We start from the raw sequence: 16,357 nt of genomic DNA, 5'->3' as shown, positions 1-16,357 counted from the left end.
TCCATGTCTATCCCTTGAAGAAGCTTATCATAGAAACATGGATCCATGTCTACCCCTTGAAGAAGCTTATCAATGAAACATGGATCCATGTCTATCCCTTGAAGAAGCTTATCAGTGAAACATGGCTCTATGTCTGTCCCTTGAAGAAGTTTATCAACAAAACATGGATCCATGTCAAGTCCCTGAAGAAGCTGATCAGTGAAACATGGCTCCATGTTGGGAATATGGATTTGTTTATTAAATATAGGAGAAAGGCCAAATTATGACAAAATTGTATAGAATGAAAATACAGATTAGCACTATGAGTTAAGACAAAAAGGTGCCATTGATTTATCAGTAATCATTTCTCATAAAAATATAAACTCATCTGAGTACCTCAGAACTGAAGAAATTGTGTTCAATAAACTATTTCACAGGCTAGGAACCCACCAATATCTTCCCTTTTTCATGGCTGAGGCAGAGCACTGGTGTACTATTTACATGTTTTATTCTTTAGGTGGATGCTTTGTCATGGACTTTTGATTAACAGCTTACACAATTAACAAACAGTGCTTCCTCTCCCTTGCACAACATCCAAGCAATAAAATTCCTCATCACTGCAGGTCTGACCCTCCATGGTAGAGATACAGTCTATGGGCTTTAATGTGCCATGTCTCTTCCTCTTGTTTTGTTTTTCACTACATATCAGTCTCTCAATAATAATCTATCAGGAGGTACTTCCTGGATCCCTGCTCAGTAACATTCCCAGCCAACGTACAAGCCCACTAGCACAACTTTAATCCAGGGTGTATTAACAGCAATGAGGGTAGGTCTTTCACTCAGCACAGACCACTTGCCAAAGTATTTTAATCTATAGTTTATTAAAATTTGATATACCTCCTGGCCTTATCGGATCAAGGCGGTTTACAGTAAGAATGAATCATTTATAGAAAAGAACTGCATAAATGATAAAAGACAAACCTAACTCATCCATTCAAAAAAAAACAGAACAAAAAAAAAAAGGTCACAATTACATTGTATTCTTCTGTTTCAGTCATGAAGGGGTCCTTTTACTAAGCTGTGGTAAAAGGGGGCCTGCTCTAGCATCGGCGCATGTTTCAGATGTGCATTGAGGCCCTCTTTTACTGCAGCAGGTAAAAGACTTGTCTTTTTTTTCTTGAAAAGAAATGTCCGTGGGATAAGTGAACCACTTCATGTGCAGCCATTTTTTTTTTGGGGGGGGGAAGCACTTACTACCACCCATTGAAGTGGTGATAAGGGCTCCTGCGGTAACCTAGCAGTAACTGGGCAGCACACGTCGCTGTCCGATTACTGCCGGATAAGCACTGGTGCTACAAGAATAGAAAATATTTTTGTAGCGCTAGAAATGGCGCATGCTGGGGGTGGGGACTACTGCCGGGCTCCTGTGGTAGCCCGGCGGTAGTTCTGGATTGGCGCATGGCAAGCCTGTTGCTGTGCACCAACCCTTTAGTATAAGGGCCCATAAATCTTTTTTTTTCTTTCCTTTACTTGTTGACTGTCAAAAGCTAGTATAAAAAAAATTGAGTTTTTAACAGGACTTTGAATTTCTTTAAATTACTTTTGGAATATTATTCCAAAGGATAGGGGCTAGCCAAAAAAAATGTGTATGAGCAGGTAGATTTCTAGCAGGTCCTAGAAATGTATGGCAGAACCATTCTATGATGCTGCAAAGATTTAAGAGTCTTCATGGGAGTATATAGGATGGCTAGATTACTTAGATTTGATGATAACTGCTTATAATAGGCTTTATGTGCACTAATAAGAATTTTAAATGTAATCCAAAATTGAATCAGTAATCAATGATATTTGCAGGTATTCCCAAGTACCCTGAGAGCTGCATTCTGAAGTGTTCGCAGATTTTTAATATTGTTATAAGTTGTTCCAACATATACTATGTTCCCATAATCTACAAGGCAAATAATTTTCTATGGCTTCTATTCAAGACCTTTCACAGCAAACACATTGTCCTTGTGTCAGCTTCCCAGAAAACTGGCAGTTCCTTAATAAAATCTGTAACAGCATTATTTCCATCAAGGGTCTGAGAACTAAGCCAAGCATCCCACCTCTGTGATCCTCCTGCTGCTCATCCTCCATCTCTACAAACAACTTGGGCTTTTCAGCAGCTTTTCAAATATATTCTATTCTAGGTGCTTAGCTATCTCTAACTGAATCCTAACTGCTGTCTCTCTTCATATCCCAGACTGTTCATCTTCAAAATGAGCTCATTTTCTGTCAGTTCAGAGCTCTCTAGGACTACATCTCCTAGCATTACCATGAACTCAGTTTCAGAGGTCTCATATTCATTCTTGAGCTCCCTCCAGAGGTAAATAGATATATAACCGGTAATGGATGTCCAACATGACACAGTACCAGTTGAAATCTGTGCTACAATTTTTAACTTCAAGACACTTTTCAAATCCTTGTCAAGATAGTCCCTTTTCTTGTATCATTTCAGGAAATATCAGTGTAAGTGTACAACGTTTCTCCTACCACTAGAACCCTGGAAATGAAATAAATTGAATTTCCCTAAAGTCTATGAGTAAAGTGATGTGGTAGCTGTGTTAATTCACTTTTAAAGGTAATAAATAACAATAAAACAAAACATAGAAAAGAAAATAAGATGATACATTTCTTATTGGACTAACAATACATTTTTTCATTAGCTTTCGGACCCTTCTTCTTCAGATCAGAAATAAGCAAATATTGGCAAACATCAGTATATAGAACCGGTACAAAATTTGGGTCTGGGAGGCCCTCCGAGGGGGTGATCATGGGCCAGACATACCAGTAGCCGTATGAAAGCCCAGGGTACCACCAGTTGCTTCCTGGAACCTACCCCCTCCCTCTCCGGAGTCATCCTATACAATATCCCTCCCTCTACCATGAAACCTGACTCTTCCCCCCGCTCTCTAAGTCCCCCCAACTACACCTACCTTACATGTACCTTATCTACCACAACATCACCTTGTATTCATTCGTACCATGTATTTGTTCAGACCGGTATCATCTAACGCCGTAACGGCAATATGTAAGCCACACTGAGCCTGCAAAAACGTGGGAAAATGTGGGATACAAATACAACAAATAAATAAATAAATTTAAGTGAAACACAAAGGTATTTCAATGATAGTCTCACAGGAAGAGGGTGGGGTGGGTTAGGTGAGAAAACAGGGAGAGCTGGGTGGATGAGAGACAGGGAGAGATGGATGGTAGATAAGAGGATGAAAAAGCAGTAGAATTTGATGGTTTATAATGGGGTAGAAAACCCAGATCTTTGTTAAGTCCTGTCTGATGGGTGTCAAAATATTTAATCATTTTGACTTCAAAAGTCTTACATTCCTGGATTGTCTTAAAAGTTTCCTTTTAGTATCTCACCATAAAATTATTGATGCAGTGTTCTGGTTTTGTAAAGTGTTGTCCTCTTAATACTACCTGTATACCACCTTGTAAGCATTTTCCTTAATCAGCACACATAGGAAAGCTTTCTTTACTTCATGAAACACCCTCTTCCAGGCACTAGGAGGAAGCTCTTCACCCAGATCCCTTTCCCAGTCCATCTTAAATTTATATGTCTTCCCAACCAAAAATCTATAAAGGGCCGATATAGGTCCTTTCAATTTACCCAACACCACTCGTAGATTCTCCCAGTGCTCCACATCCTCAGGATCTGCATGCAACCAACGCTGAGAAATGGTACCAAGTTTCACTTGTAAATAAGAAAAAAGATCCTGAGGCTGGATCTCCCCCAAGTCTAACAGTTGGCGAAAGTAACTCAAATTTGCCTGCTCCCATCGAGCAAAAATTCCTCACTCCCTTCCTGCCATAAATAAAGGCTCATATTGAATGGGTGCTAAGGAGAAAAGTCCAAACCCGCAGCCATAAAGTTTCTGAATCTTAAACCAAGGCTTCGTATAAGGATTACTAATGTGACTCCTCAGTAATTGTCTCCCATTAGTGATCCAAAGTAAGTGCTGCAAAAGAAGCATAGAAAAATGAGCATGTTCCAAGAGGACCCCTGCCTTATGGGGACTAATATCCCGTTCCAGCACCTACTGTAATTGGGCTGCCCAATAATAATAGACCAAATTCAGAACAGTCACCCAGCTCTACGCGCTGCCACAAAAGCTGTTTAGGTAAGCAAGGATGCTTATCTCCCTGAATAAATCCCAAGATATCACGCTGTAGAGAGCCTAACTCTGACCCAGGCACCTCTAAAGGGAGTGTTAGAAATAAAAACAGTAACTGAGATAAAATGTTCATTTTCTACACAGCAATATGCCCTCACCAGGATAACCACAATCCTTTCTGATTACCCAGGTCCCTCCTGACCTGGGCTATAATAACCTCATAATTCTACATGTACATAAGCACTGCCACGCTGTGAAAAGACCAAAGGTCCATCAAGCCCAGCACTCTGTCTCCGACAGCGGCCAATCCAGGCCCCAAGAACCTGGCAAAACCCCCAAATTTAATAATGATTCTGATTATATAATGAGGCCAGATCCTTTGGTATGTGGATCCCCAAATATTGAACCCCCTCCCAAGCTCAACGAAAGGGGAAGGACTGATGCAACTGCTCTTCCACTCCCGCATCTAGACCCATCCCCATCAATTCCGACTTATTCAATTCCGTAATTAACTTTAATTCCTGAAACCAACCCATATTTCTTGAACTCCTTCAAAAGGACTGGCAGCGTCAAATGAGGAGCTGAAACATAAAACAACATCATCAGCAAATAAAGCAATTTTATGATGTCCAGTCCCCAACTGGTACCCTCTTATATCCCCATTATCTCTGACCTGTTGAGCTAAAGGCTCTATGGAAAGAGCAAAAAGCAAAGAGGATAAAGGACACCCCTGGCAAGTCCCACATCAGATAGAAAACAGTATACTACCTATCGATCTTTATCTGAGCTCGCAGGGACTCGTACAGCTTGTGGACGCAGTACAAAAGTGGGCCCCCAACCCTACATTCTGCAATACCCTCCACAAAAAGGCTCAGCGAACTCTGTCAAACACCTTTTCTGCATCTATCGCTAACAAAACTAAGGGAGACAGAGCCCGCTGGATCCCCCACAAAACATTGAGCATGCATCTAATATTATCGGCCACTTGCTGCTTGGGAACAAAACCTGACTGATCAGTATGAATTAACTTGGACAAAACCAAAGAGAGATGTTGGGCCAAGATTTTGGCTATCAACTTAACATCAATGTTTAGAAGAAAAATAGGGTGATAGGAACCACAAAACACAGGGCCCCTATCAGGTTTTAGCAACACAGAAATCCCCATCTCCATCATACTAGGTGGCATCGAATTGTCCTCAAGAAAACCATTACACACCCAACATAACAATAGGTACAGAGCACCCCCAAAGACCTTATAAAGTTTAGCGGAGAACCCATCCAACCAAGGTGCCTTCACACTTGGAAGCTGCTTAACATCCCACTGCATTTCCAGGGGCGAGATAGGGGCATCCAATCAATTCTTACCCTTCAGAGAGAGAGTCGGTAAGGTAATGTCATTCAAATATTAATCTATTGCATGATCCCTCGTACCTGCCCTCAACGTTCTGCTGGATCACCATGAGGTTAGGTAGGACCCGGGGGAGGTGGGGGTGGGATGGGGCTCCTGACTGGGGGAGAGGAATCATTTTATTTTTAATGCGGGTCCCGGCTCAATATTCAGCTGGGGCCCGCATAACTTTCTTATGTGGGATCAGCTGAATATTGGGTGGGCCCGCATAAGCTCCAACAGCCTGCCTGCCCAACATTATCCCCAATATTCAGTACTGGTGCCTGAACATGGCCTGGCACTGAATATTGGGGGATAATTTAGCTGGCAATGATCAGCATTTTTTTGAAAACGCTGACCGCCGCCAGCTGAATATTGGGGGGTAAGTATTTATCTTCCTCTGGGATTCCCTTGAAACGCAAGTTACATCTTCTGGACCGATTCTCCGTGTTCTTCATGAGCTGCAGGATCTTTTGCCTCTGTGCCTGTACAGATTGCACAGCGCAAAGCTCAAGCTGCAGAGTTTCTATTCATTCCTCGGTCTGCTCCAAAAGGATGCTAATGTCCTTAATATCACCTCATCTCAGCCAGTGCAGATTGAACATTGGCATGGACTACCTGCATCTTACCCTGCAGTGCACGGAACCAGTGCGATAAATTGCACCATGTCACCTCCCCATCACTGGCTCCACTAACCGCGGAGTCCTCTTCATCAAAGTCCATATGCGTTGGTGCTATCTTGGATAGTCTGCGCCTGCTTTGCCTGACTGCATACATCGTGCCTGAGTTCCCTGTGACAGAGCAAACTGGTATTTCTCCAACCAATTCGTGGCTGACATGCTGGATCTTCAAAGGTCAGGGTTCAGTGATAGTAAAATTAAAGTAGAGATGGAGATTGTCTTCTTTTCAACCCCAGCCCCGACGGAGCTGAACAATTAAGCTGTCATTCACCACCAATGATGTCACTTCCTTCCTGTATTCTGCTTCCTTCTTCTTTGAGGATCCCTTATTATCTCCTCTGCCTTGGCTCCTCATTGAGGGGGTCTTTTACTAAGCCAGAGTAGCATTTTTAGCACATGCTAATGACTAGCAAGCGCTAAATGCTAGAGACGCCCATAGGAATATATGGGCATCTGTAGTGTTTAGCACACACTTATTTTTAGTGTAGATCAGTAAAGCAAATGCATTCTGAACTGTATAATTTAGACTGCAGAATGTGAAAAATGTACAAGGGTGCAGGGCCGCCGAGAGACTGGGCCAGGCCCGGGACAAGGCCGCCCCCCACCCGAGGTCACTGGGCCCCCCTCCACCCCCGGGCCCTCTGCACTGACCTTAAGTGCCTCACCTTCGAAAGCGCAGCAAGCAACGACAGACCACTCCTCCTCCTGTGTCCCGCCCTCGCGGAAGTTACATCAGGTGAAGGCGGGACACGGAAGGAAGGAGTGGTCTGCCGCTGCTTGCTGCGCTTTCGAAGGTGAGGCGCTTAAATTCAATGCCAGGGAGTGACGGAGGGCGGGCGGGCCGGACTGCGGCGGTGGCGCCGGGCCCCCCCTCGGAGGCCCAGGCCCGGGGAATTTTGTCCCCCCTGTCCCCTCCTCTCGGTGGCCCTGCAATTGTGTGAAAACATTTGCAAAATACTTTAAATTTCTAAATATTGAAAACTTTGCTGTGTGATTTTGACATGAAGAAAGGAGTGCAATATGCTGTGATGCATAAAACTCTAATAAGCAGAACAATGTCTTTTCAGCTGGCCAGAACATATTCCTATGCCCACGGCTGGATGCACCAGGGCTGGAACTGTGGTGATTACTTTGAGGACGGAATCACTAATGGGGCACACTGGTACTCTCTGTCCAAGGGTAAGGCTCTGAAACCTTCACAATGCATAATACTTCCCCATGTAAATGGACTAGTGTTCATCACATTGGGTTTTCTAATGTCTGTTTCTGTTTTTTAACATTGTGCCCACATCTCTTTTTTAAAAATCCCTGAATCTATGGGTTTGTCTGCAAGACCCCTTCCCTAAGATATCACAAGAAGACGCTTAGAATAACTAGGGTGTCGTTTCTTACCTGTCAGTACAGCGAGTATTCACAGAAAGGAAGATATGGCAACAAGATCTCAATAAAAAGGAGGGTGAGAGAGTTGGTTCCCCACGTGTTCCAGATTATACAAGGCCAAATCACAAAGTTACATGTCTCCTAAACAATTTTTATTGAAAGTAATAAACCAATTAAACAGAGCAACACAGTAATCATCAATTTTTGTAATATTACATAACAAAGTCAATATAAAGTTTCTACTCCCCCCCCCCCCCCCAAATAACCCCATAATCTCATAGCGGCTTCCGAAGGCCTGACTCTTATAGCTTTCTGAGCCTACAATACAACAACAGTAATCCTCTCATCCCCCCCCCCCTCTATTCCCTCCCCCCCCTCACCAAAAATGCAGGCCACTTGGTTCGAATAATAAGGGGAGCCTACTGGGATCTACAGATTATTAAGGATTAAACCCTGACCCCATAGGTGAAGTGATTGCATATAAGGCTCCCAAATCAACAAAAACATTTTTCTTACGCTTGGGAGAGCCCCTGGCATCTCTGGCCTCCCAAGTCACCAGTTGATGTAGGTGGTTTCTCCAGTGCCAGTATTCCGATGCTCTGATTTCGTCCAACATTGCAATATGCATTTGCATGCCACAAGACACAGCTTTCAAGACAATATAATATTGCTTTTACTTCTGCTACAGAAGGGCCCCAACTTGTCCAATAGAAATTGCTCCACTGATCCTTCTATTTTCTCCCCCCAAATATTGTTGAAATAATGCCTAATTTTGCCCCAGATGTCTCAGTCAGTTAGTGAGGTTCCCACATCCCCCTCCCATCTAGTTTTCAAAGTCACTAAATCTTTTGGAGATTCCTTCTGATAAAAGGCTTTATGGAGACCTGAGACAGTGAGTTCCTCTTCAGATACTGCATGTAAAAGTCCTGTATCTCTTCTCCTATTTTACTAGTTAGCAACCTGTTATCTAAGGATTTAATGTAATGCTTAATCTGGCAATAAGCAAATCTGTTACCCCAGGCAGTCCCTATCTTAGTCTGAAGCTCCTCGTAGGCTTCCATCCTCGTGGAGTAGATGTTGCACCATATGTATCCCTTTTTGTTCCCATAAAGCAAAATTTTGGTTTTCTAACCCCAGCTCAAAGGTCACGTTTCTTCTAATAGGCAGCTGATCTGTAACCTGGGGATCTCACCCTAAGTGATGTACCAGGACCCTCCACACAGCATGCACTAGGCACAACAACTTCCCCGCAATGTTCTAGGCACCTGGCTCGAACGAAAATGAAACAAAGAGTAACAACTATATGGAGCAAAGTATACCTTCTCAAAGTCCAAAGGCATATATGTAGCGGTATGACGGAACCAGTCTCCCAAGTGTCTCAGCAAGCAAATCTGATTATACAATTTCATATTCGGAAGCCCCTGTATCCAACTTTCCAAAAGTAAAGAAAAGCGTTTCTTTGGTTTTCTGTTAGCCCAGCAGAATCGTGAAACAAGGTGGTTAAAATTATTGAGGTCTTTATGCAAAAGACTCAGGGGCAGCGTTTATAATAAGTATAACCATTTAGGAAAAAGCACCAGTTTTACCAGGTTGATTCAGCCTAGCAAAGTCAGCGGGCGATCTCTCCAGCTTTCCAAGCTATTCTTAGTAATGGCCATAAGGCTAGCTACTTTTAGCTGATATAATGTAGAAGAATCCATTGCTAAATGAACACCTAAACATTTAAACGATCTGTCCGTCCAACGCAGTGGAAAATCCGGACCCCAAGCTTGCCGAAGACGTACAGATGATGGCAAGCCCTCCGATTTAGTTAAATTTCTTTATTTTATTTATTTATTTATTTATTTATTACATTTATATCCCACGTTTTCCCACCTGTTTGCAGGCTCAGTTCAGCTGAAAACCTACAAAATCCCCATATTCCCTAAATATTTCCAGCATGAATGCCCCGTCCAGTCTGCCTAACAGTCATACCCATTATCAATTCAAGATTAAACCAACAATGAATGTGGTATAAAATACGTATACATGGTAACAAATTATCAAGGGGCCCTTTTTCTAAGCTGCGTTAAACACTAACATGCTCCTAATTCATTCATTTCAGTATTTGTATACTGCTTAGACCTAAGTGGTTTACAGTTTCATTTTACAGGTACTGGGTCTGTCCCTAGTGGGCTCACAATCTAAGTAGTACATTGTACTACTCTTGTACCTGGGGCAACAGAGGGTTAAGTGACTTGCCTAGGGTCACACAGAGCTGCAGAGGGAATTGAACCTGGGAATCAAACCCATATCCCCAAGTCTACAACGTGGTACACTAACTATTAGGCCACTCCTCCACTCCACCTAATGCAGTAAACATGGCTGTGAGGGAGCCTCACTGATATTGCTGTTAAGCCACCTTATTCGGAGGCTAAGTCAGAGGGGTGGGGCTCAGGCCGGGAGATGGTGAGGGCTAAATGCCCTGAGAAAGAGTGGATCAGGTAGGCCTCGAGGCAAGAGGTCTACAGGAGCAAAACCCCAAATACAGATGTCTCCTGGAGGAAGACTGTGAGAGAAGGAATCTTCCCAAGGAGTTGGCTGGGCTATAGTACCTGGGGGAGACCCAAGGAAGCAGAGTGGCCCTCAAACTTATATCTCCAGAGTCTATGTGCGAAAGACAATCAAAGTAGGAAGTTTCTGCCATTACCTTGAAGACTCATATGTTGTGTGTCCAGGCTGAAAGCAAGCCTGTGTTGGATTGGGTTTGTTTGGAATGGTAACATTGTATTTGGGGTGTAGCCAGAAGCCAGCCCTAGTAAGACTGCCTCCTTAGAGTTCAACTAAGCCGTGATACAGCAGGCTTTTGTATATTAGAAGACAGTAATAAAGAATTCTGTTTAGTTTTACCCCTTGTCTGCCCGTGTTTATGAGCGTTCCCTGCTTGCCTGCGAAGTCACATTACCACAGTGGCTTAATGCAGGATGTACTAAAGCATCCTGAGTTAGTTTTGCCATCTGTGCATGCTAACCGCATAGTATTTATTTGGGGGGTTTTATTTAGGGTGTGTTGGAGTGGAGAATGGGTGTGGATGCACTAATCACATTACCATTGCGCCAACTGGTTACCGCGTCCATAACGTGGGAGTTCTTAGCAGTTTTTAAATAGGAAGCAGTAAGTGCTCCCAAGGAAAATTTTTTTAATGGCCGTGCGCTAATGCTACCTTTAGCACACGGACAAAAAGTACATAATAGAAAAGGCTGAATTTACAGCAGCACTAGAAATGGGCTTAGCACACAAAGAAGACCCCCCCCCTAAGGACATGCTAAGCCCGCGGAGGAGTAGCCTAGTGGTTAATGCAGTGGACTTTGATCCTGGGAACTGAGTTCAATTCCCACTGCAGCTCCTTGTGACTCTGGGCAAGTTACTTAACCCTCCATTGCCCCTGGTACAAAATAAGTACCTGAATATATGTAAACCGCTTTGAATGTGGTTGCAAAAACCTTAGAAAGGCAGTGTATCAAGTCCCATTTCCCTTTCTTAGTGCAGCTTAGTAAAAGGACCCCAAAAATTTTGGTACCATATAATCAGCTCACAATTATTCAGTCTTTAGCTCCATATAACAGATTCAATTTCACATGGTAGACAGAAAAGACACTCCTGTAACCATCACAGACTATTCCACTGACTGCATACCAGAATTTCAATGGTACTCTGTAAATCTCTACGGAGCCATCGTCCACAACTTTGCAACTCAGTGTCTTACCTTACACCAGGGGCGTAGCCACGGGTGGGCCTGGGTGGGCCTAGGCCCACCCAGTTTGGGTTCAGGCCCCCCCCAGCAGTGGAGGCAGCGGAGCGGTGGGAGCAGGCTGAGCTCCGTTCCTGTATCTGCCTCCCTCTCTCTCTCGCGGCAGCGCTTCCCAGACGCTGCCTACCGCTGCCACGATCGTGCAAGATCTACCTCTCTCCGTCACGGTCTCAGGCTCAGCACTCAGCAGCAGCAGTAGCGAATCATACACGCTACCTCCTTCTAACCCGGAAGCGTCTCCTCTGCCATGTCCTGCCCCAGCACTGCAGAAACAGGAAGTTCTGATAATGGGGGCGGGACGCGCAGAGGAGACGCTTCCGGGTTAGAAGGAGGCAGCGTGTATGATTCGCTACCACTGCAGCTGAGTCCTGAGACCGTGACGGAGGGAGGTAGATCCTGCGATCATGGCGGCGGTAGGCAGCGTCTGGGAAGCGCTGCCATGAGAGAGAGGGAGGCAGATTCAGGAAGGGAGCTCAGCCTGCTTCCACTGTAAATTTTTTGGGGGAGAAGAGGCGGGCAGGTGGAATGGAATGGGAGGGAAGGATGGGGGCGAAGGAGAATCTCAGGACATGGATGGGACCGGGAGGGGAGAGAGGAGAATCGCTGATAGCTGTAGGGAAGAGACAGGGGGGAAAAGAGAATTGCTGGGACTGGGAATGGATGGATAGAGGGGGCAGGGGCAAGAACAGAATTGCTGGGTATGGATGGATAGGGTCAGGGCAGAGAGGAGTATTGCTGGGTATGAATGGATAGAGGGGGCAGGGGAGAAAAGAGAATTGCTATGGATGGATGGAAGGGAGAGGAGAGTTGCTGGACATGGGTGGATGGAGGGGAGGGCAGGGGAGAGGAGGGTTGCTGGACATGGATGGATGGAGGGAAGGGCAGGGGAGAGGAGGGTTGCTGGACATGGATGGAGGAGAGGGAAGGGAGAGAGAAGAAATGCTGGACATGGATGAAAGGGATGGAAGAGTGAGGAAGGAGATGAGATGAGGAAAAAGGAAGATAGGAGAAAAACTTCACATGGATGAAGAAAATAGGCAGAAGCTGGATCCACTGGACAGTCAAGTCTGCGGAGGACCCAGCTTTTACTTATGGATATAGAGCAAGAAATGAAGAAGAAAGGCAGAAAGTAAAGACATAAATGGAAAGGAAGCCCTTGAAACGGAGTTAAGAGGACAGATAGCAGCAGAATCAGATACTGGGCCAGCATGATCAGAAAAACAAAGTCACCAGACAACAAAGGTAGAAAAAAATCATTTTATTTTCATTATAGTGTTTGGAATATGTCCACGTTGAGAATCAGGTGCTCAACATTAAAAGTTTATATTTATTTACTTATTCTATCCCACATTAAACATGAATTAGATTGGATCCTTGGATCATTTAATTTTTTTTTTTTTCCTGGAGAGAGTAATGCATTGCCTCCCCCCCCCCCCCCCCCAAAGCTCTCTCCCCGGCTATAGCCAGCTCTGCAATTTTGAGGGGAGGTACACAGGTGGACGGGGGGGGGGGGGGGTGCATAGGTGGACTGGGGAGAAAGCCTGTTGTTAAACATTTACCAGCACACCATTGTCTAGTGCCCACCCATCCAACCTGTTAGCCCACCCAAAAATTGACTTCTGGCTACGCCACTGCCTTACACCAGTAAGTTTCTCTACCCCTGTTTGCTCTGGGTCAGCCCCTGATTTATGGAGAATTGGTAGTTCCTCTGATTAGCTGAGGCCTTCAACTACATAATTTTGTGCCAGTTCTGAACTCCAAGACAGAAACAAATCTATGGCCTAAGGATTCACAGATCCCATAATAGTCCATGGGTGCGGAAATAAGTGAATCTTTGGTTGCACCTATCTTTGCTACTTTAGGGGATAATAGAAAGAATCATGTTTAATATGGATTATTAGTTTACATAAAAGGTATATTTTATTTGTGTGCAATGGAAATTATTAAGTGTATTGCCAGTGGCTTGCTCCCTCTGTTTTTCCTGCTTGTTCTGTCTTTAAGAGTGAGTGAAAAGAAGAAGATATATGTGCAATTCAAGAAGCAACTACTCAAAACTAGGCACCAAAATGACTGGCTTTCATATTTATCTTCCTGAAAATAGTGTGCCTGAATGCTTTGATTGTTAAAATATCCAGTTTGGAAATTTAAAGAGCCTTGTCAAACTTTCCCCTTACAAATAATCCTGGAAATTAATTTGCATGGCAGCTAAAGATCCATCCTGAGCTTGGGCTACTGATACCCAGAATCTCAAATCTGCCTGGCTGGCAGTGCTGGAAGGTCTTCACTTCATTCCCTCCAGTGGTCATTCTTCAAGGTCAGAAGAATGGGAATAAAAACAAGCCAGTGCAAAAAGAAAGCTGCAAAGCACATGACTCCTACAGGGCCAGAAGTCTTTTAGCTATAACGGTTGCTTCATTATCATTTTTATCAATAAGTTGGTCCAGTCCTGGTTTAATCCAAATACCCATACAGATGTACTCCATTTTTCTTAGGGAGATCAGAACAGCAGCCTTGTGCACGTAATGGGGGGGTAAAACCAGCACAGAATCAATTCTATCTTTTAAAAACATGAGGTGCATTTTTTAAATGTGTTTTTTTAGTTACTACCCAGAGCCAGTTTGTGCCAGAATAAGTTATGCTTTAAATTTAGCTTCTGAAGTACAAGCTGCATTGAGTTTTGTTGGAGTACAGCCTTCTAGTTTTCTTTGTGCAAAGCTGTTTTCTGTGCAAAAATCTAAAGCCTGAGATTCCTGTTTGGAACATGAGACTCAGAGTCTTTAATTAGTCACAGTTTAAGAATTGCAAAGAAATTGCAAATGTAAATATTGCATTTTTAAATAGCCGCTATTTATAAAATGTCTCCTAATCAGACAATTATTCTGCTGTCATGGCAGGCATGCAAGATTTTAATTACCTTTACACCAACTGCTTTGAAATAACTCTGGAACTGAGTTGTAACAAGTTTCCTCGCCAAGGGGACCTGGAACGGGAGTGGTATGGGAACCGTGATGCCCTCATCTCATATATAGAAGAGGTAACAAATATAACCTTGCATTCTTTACCACCTACCACTCTGCACATGTGACTCAGCACATTCATGCTTGCACTGTCTGGAAGCATTTCAGTGGCCTGACATACGAGTTTTCTAGCACATACTTTTAAAGCTCTGTAAAATCTTCATAAATTCAAGAACTTGTTTTTCAGAACGAATCCTCCATCTGATAAAGTGCAAAAATGTCTATGAAGGACCCACTGTTGAGCTCTGAAAGTTGATGTAATAAAATATGGGGTAGCCTCAGTGGCATGGCTAGGACTGAATGGGTTCACCTATAACGCCATCTCCTCCAAGGTAGTGGGGAGGGGGGAGAGGGAGGGAAGAGAAGGATGAAGAACAGCTCCAATAAACAAATCCTGCAAAAAGACTGCAGACTATAGTAGCTTTATCACTGGTTTAAAAAAAAATGACTGCAAAGTACAGTCAAATATGCACATAATGCTTTCCCTAGATTACACACTGCAGTTTCACTTCTGTAAACTTTCTGCTTGTCCGTACTCCATCACTAGAGACAGCAGTTTTGCAGCTATCAGAGCTTCATCTGCTGTCCTTACAGGGCCAAGTTGGAGATTTTGGTTACCATCATCACCACTACCCAGTGCATTTTGTCTAGCAAAAAAGGTGCCGGGACTCAAATACCAGGCCACCCTTCAGGGGTGGAGTGATCATTGAGGGACTCATCCCACAATAGCCAGGACCCCTGCAACCAGTCATAGAATCTATGTCAAGGCAGAATTTGTATGTAGAACCTGAGCTCTTTCATTAAAATACGAGAACCATGGGTCAAGGTTAGCAGACAGTGGAAAAGGTGCCGGTACTCAGTACCCCCAAGTACCCCCTCAAAAAAAGCCCTGCCACTACCATTTGCTGTAACCTGCTTAGGCTGTTTCTGAGAGCAGGAAGATATTTTTTTTCCGTCTTGGTTCCAGAAGGATCGGAAATTATTTATTTTGCAACATTTGATATCATGACATCTTCCTTGGGCATCAAAGTGGATAAGATTAAGAACTCATAATATAACACTTATAATTAAAAAAAATGAAAATTTAAAAAACTTACAACCCTACTACCTAAGGCCATAACCACACCATTCACTGCCTCCCAGCCAACTTACAAACCCAGCAGTCTGTATTACAACTTCTTCTCCCTCTTCCAACAAATTCACACCATCTACTGTAAATAGTCAGATGAATGTCCCATGAAAATATTTAAACAGAAGTAGATAAAACCAGATATTGCAGGATCACTCAGAGAGGTTTGTTCTACTCTTGCACCCTCTCTCTCCGTCTAGGTTCACCAGGGAATCAAAGGAATGGTGCTGGATGAGAACAATAATGGAATACCAAATGCTGTCATCTCAGTCAGTGGGATCAACCATGATGTCACTTCTGGTGAGTTTTACTCCACTGGACGTGGAATTTCTAATGAAAGATGGCTATATCAAGCTGACAGAGCACTCTCTTCAGTTTCTTGTATACTCTCTTCAAATCAGAGACAGTAGCCACCTGATATTCAAAGCTATTAAAGTGGACAGGAGGGGCTCTGGCCCGCTTATATGTAGTGACCCTCCTTATATGAATATATATATATATATATATATATATATATATATATATACATATGTGTGTGTGTGTGTGTGTGTGTGTGTGTGTGTGTGTGTGTGTGTGTGTGATGCTGGAAGTATGTTGGTGCTCTATTGACCTTTGACAATATGTGGAATAAATTTGGTCTGATTGACTAAGATGGCATTTGTAAACAGTGCATTACAATCTGGTAAAGAAGGAGGCCAAAACCACCAACCTGAACAGGGCAAAAAGTATATCCCAAAAATAAGTGGTATCCTTATTACATATTTTAATTAAAAAAAGAACAACAACTTTGTAGGACATTCCAAAAAACTTGAGGAAAAATACAAAC

The 16,357-nt window shown here is 43.5% G+C and overlaps 2 protein-coding genes across 2 annotated transcripts in view; one reads left to right on the top strand and one right to left on the bottom strand.

The window, feature by feature from the left end:
• The window catches only part of ALDH18A1 (aldehyde dehydrogenase 18 family member A1), a 948,333-nt gene that overhangs the window by 447,675 nt on the left and 484,301 nt on the right, over positions 1-16,357 (bottom strand). The gene's annotated exons all lie outside the window — the stretch shown is intronic.
• The window catches only part of CPN1 (carboxypeptidase N subunit 1), a 68,492-nt gene that overhangs the window by 43,433 nt on the left and 8,702 nt on the right, over positions 1-16,357 (top strand). The window contains exons 5-7 of the mRNA XM_030202937.1: positions 7,283-7,394; positions 14,280-14,419; positions 15,732-15,831. Of these exons, the coding sequence (XP_030058797.1) occupies positions 7,283-7,394; positions 14,280-14,419; positions 15,732-15,831 (352 nt within the window). The remainder of the gene's footprint in view (positions 1-7,282; positions 7,395-14,279; positions 14,420-15,731; positions 15,832-16,357) is intronic.

The sequence above is a fragment of the Microcaecilia unicolor genome, chromosome 5 (assembly GCF_901765095.1).
Source record: "Microcaecilia unicolor chromosome 5, aMicUni1.1, whole genome shotgun sequence".
Classification (NCBI taxonomy): Eukaryota; Metazoa; Chordata; class Amphibia; order Gymnophiona; family Siphonopidae; genus Microcaecilia; species Microcaecilia unicolor.
The sequence above is the reverse complement of the archived record's forward strand: the minus strand, read 5'-3'. Positions and strand labels throughout refer to the sequence as shown.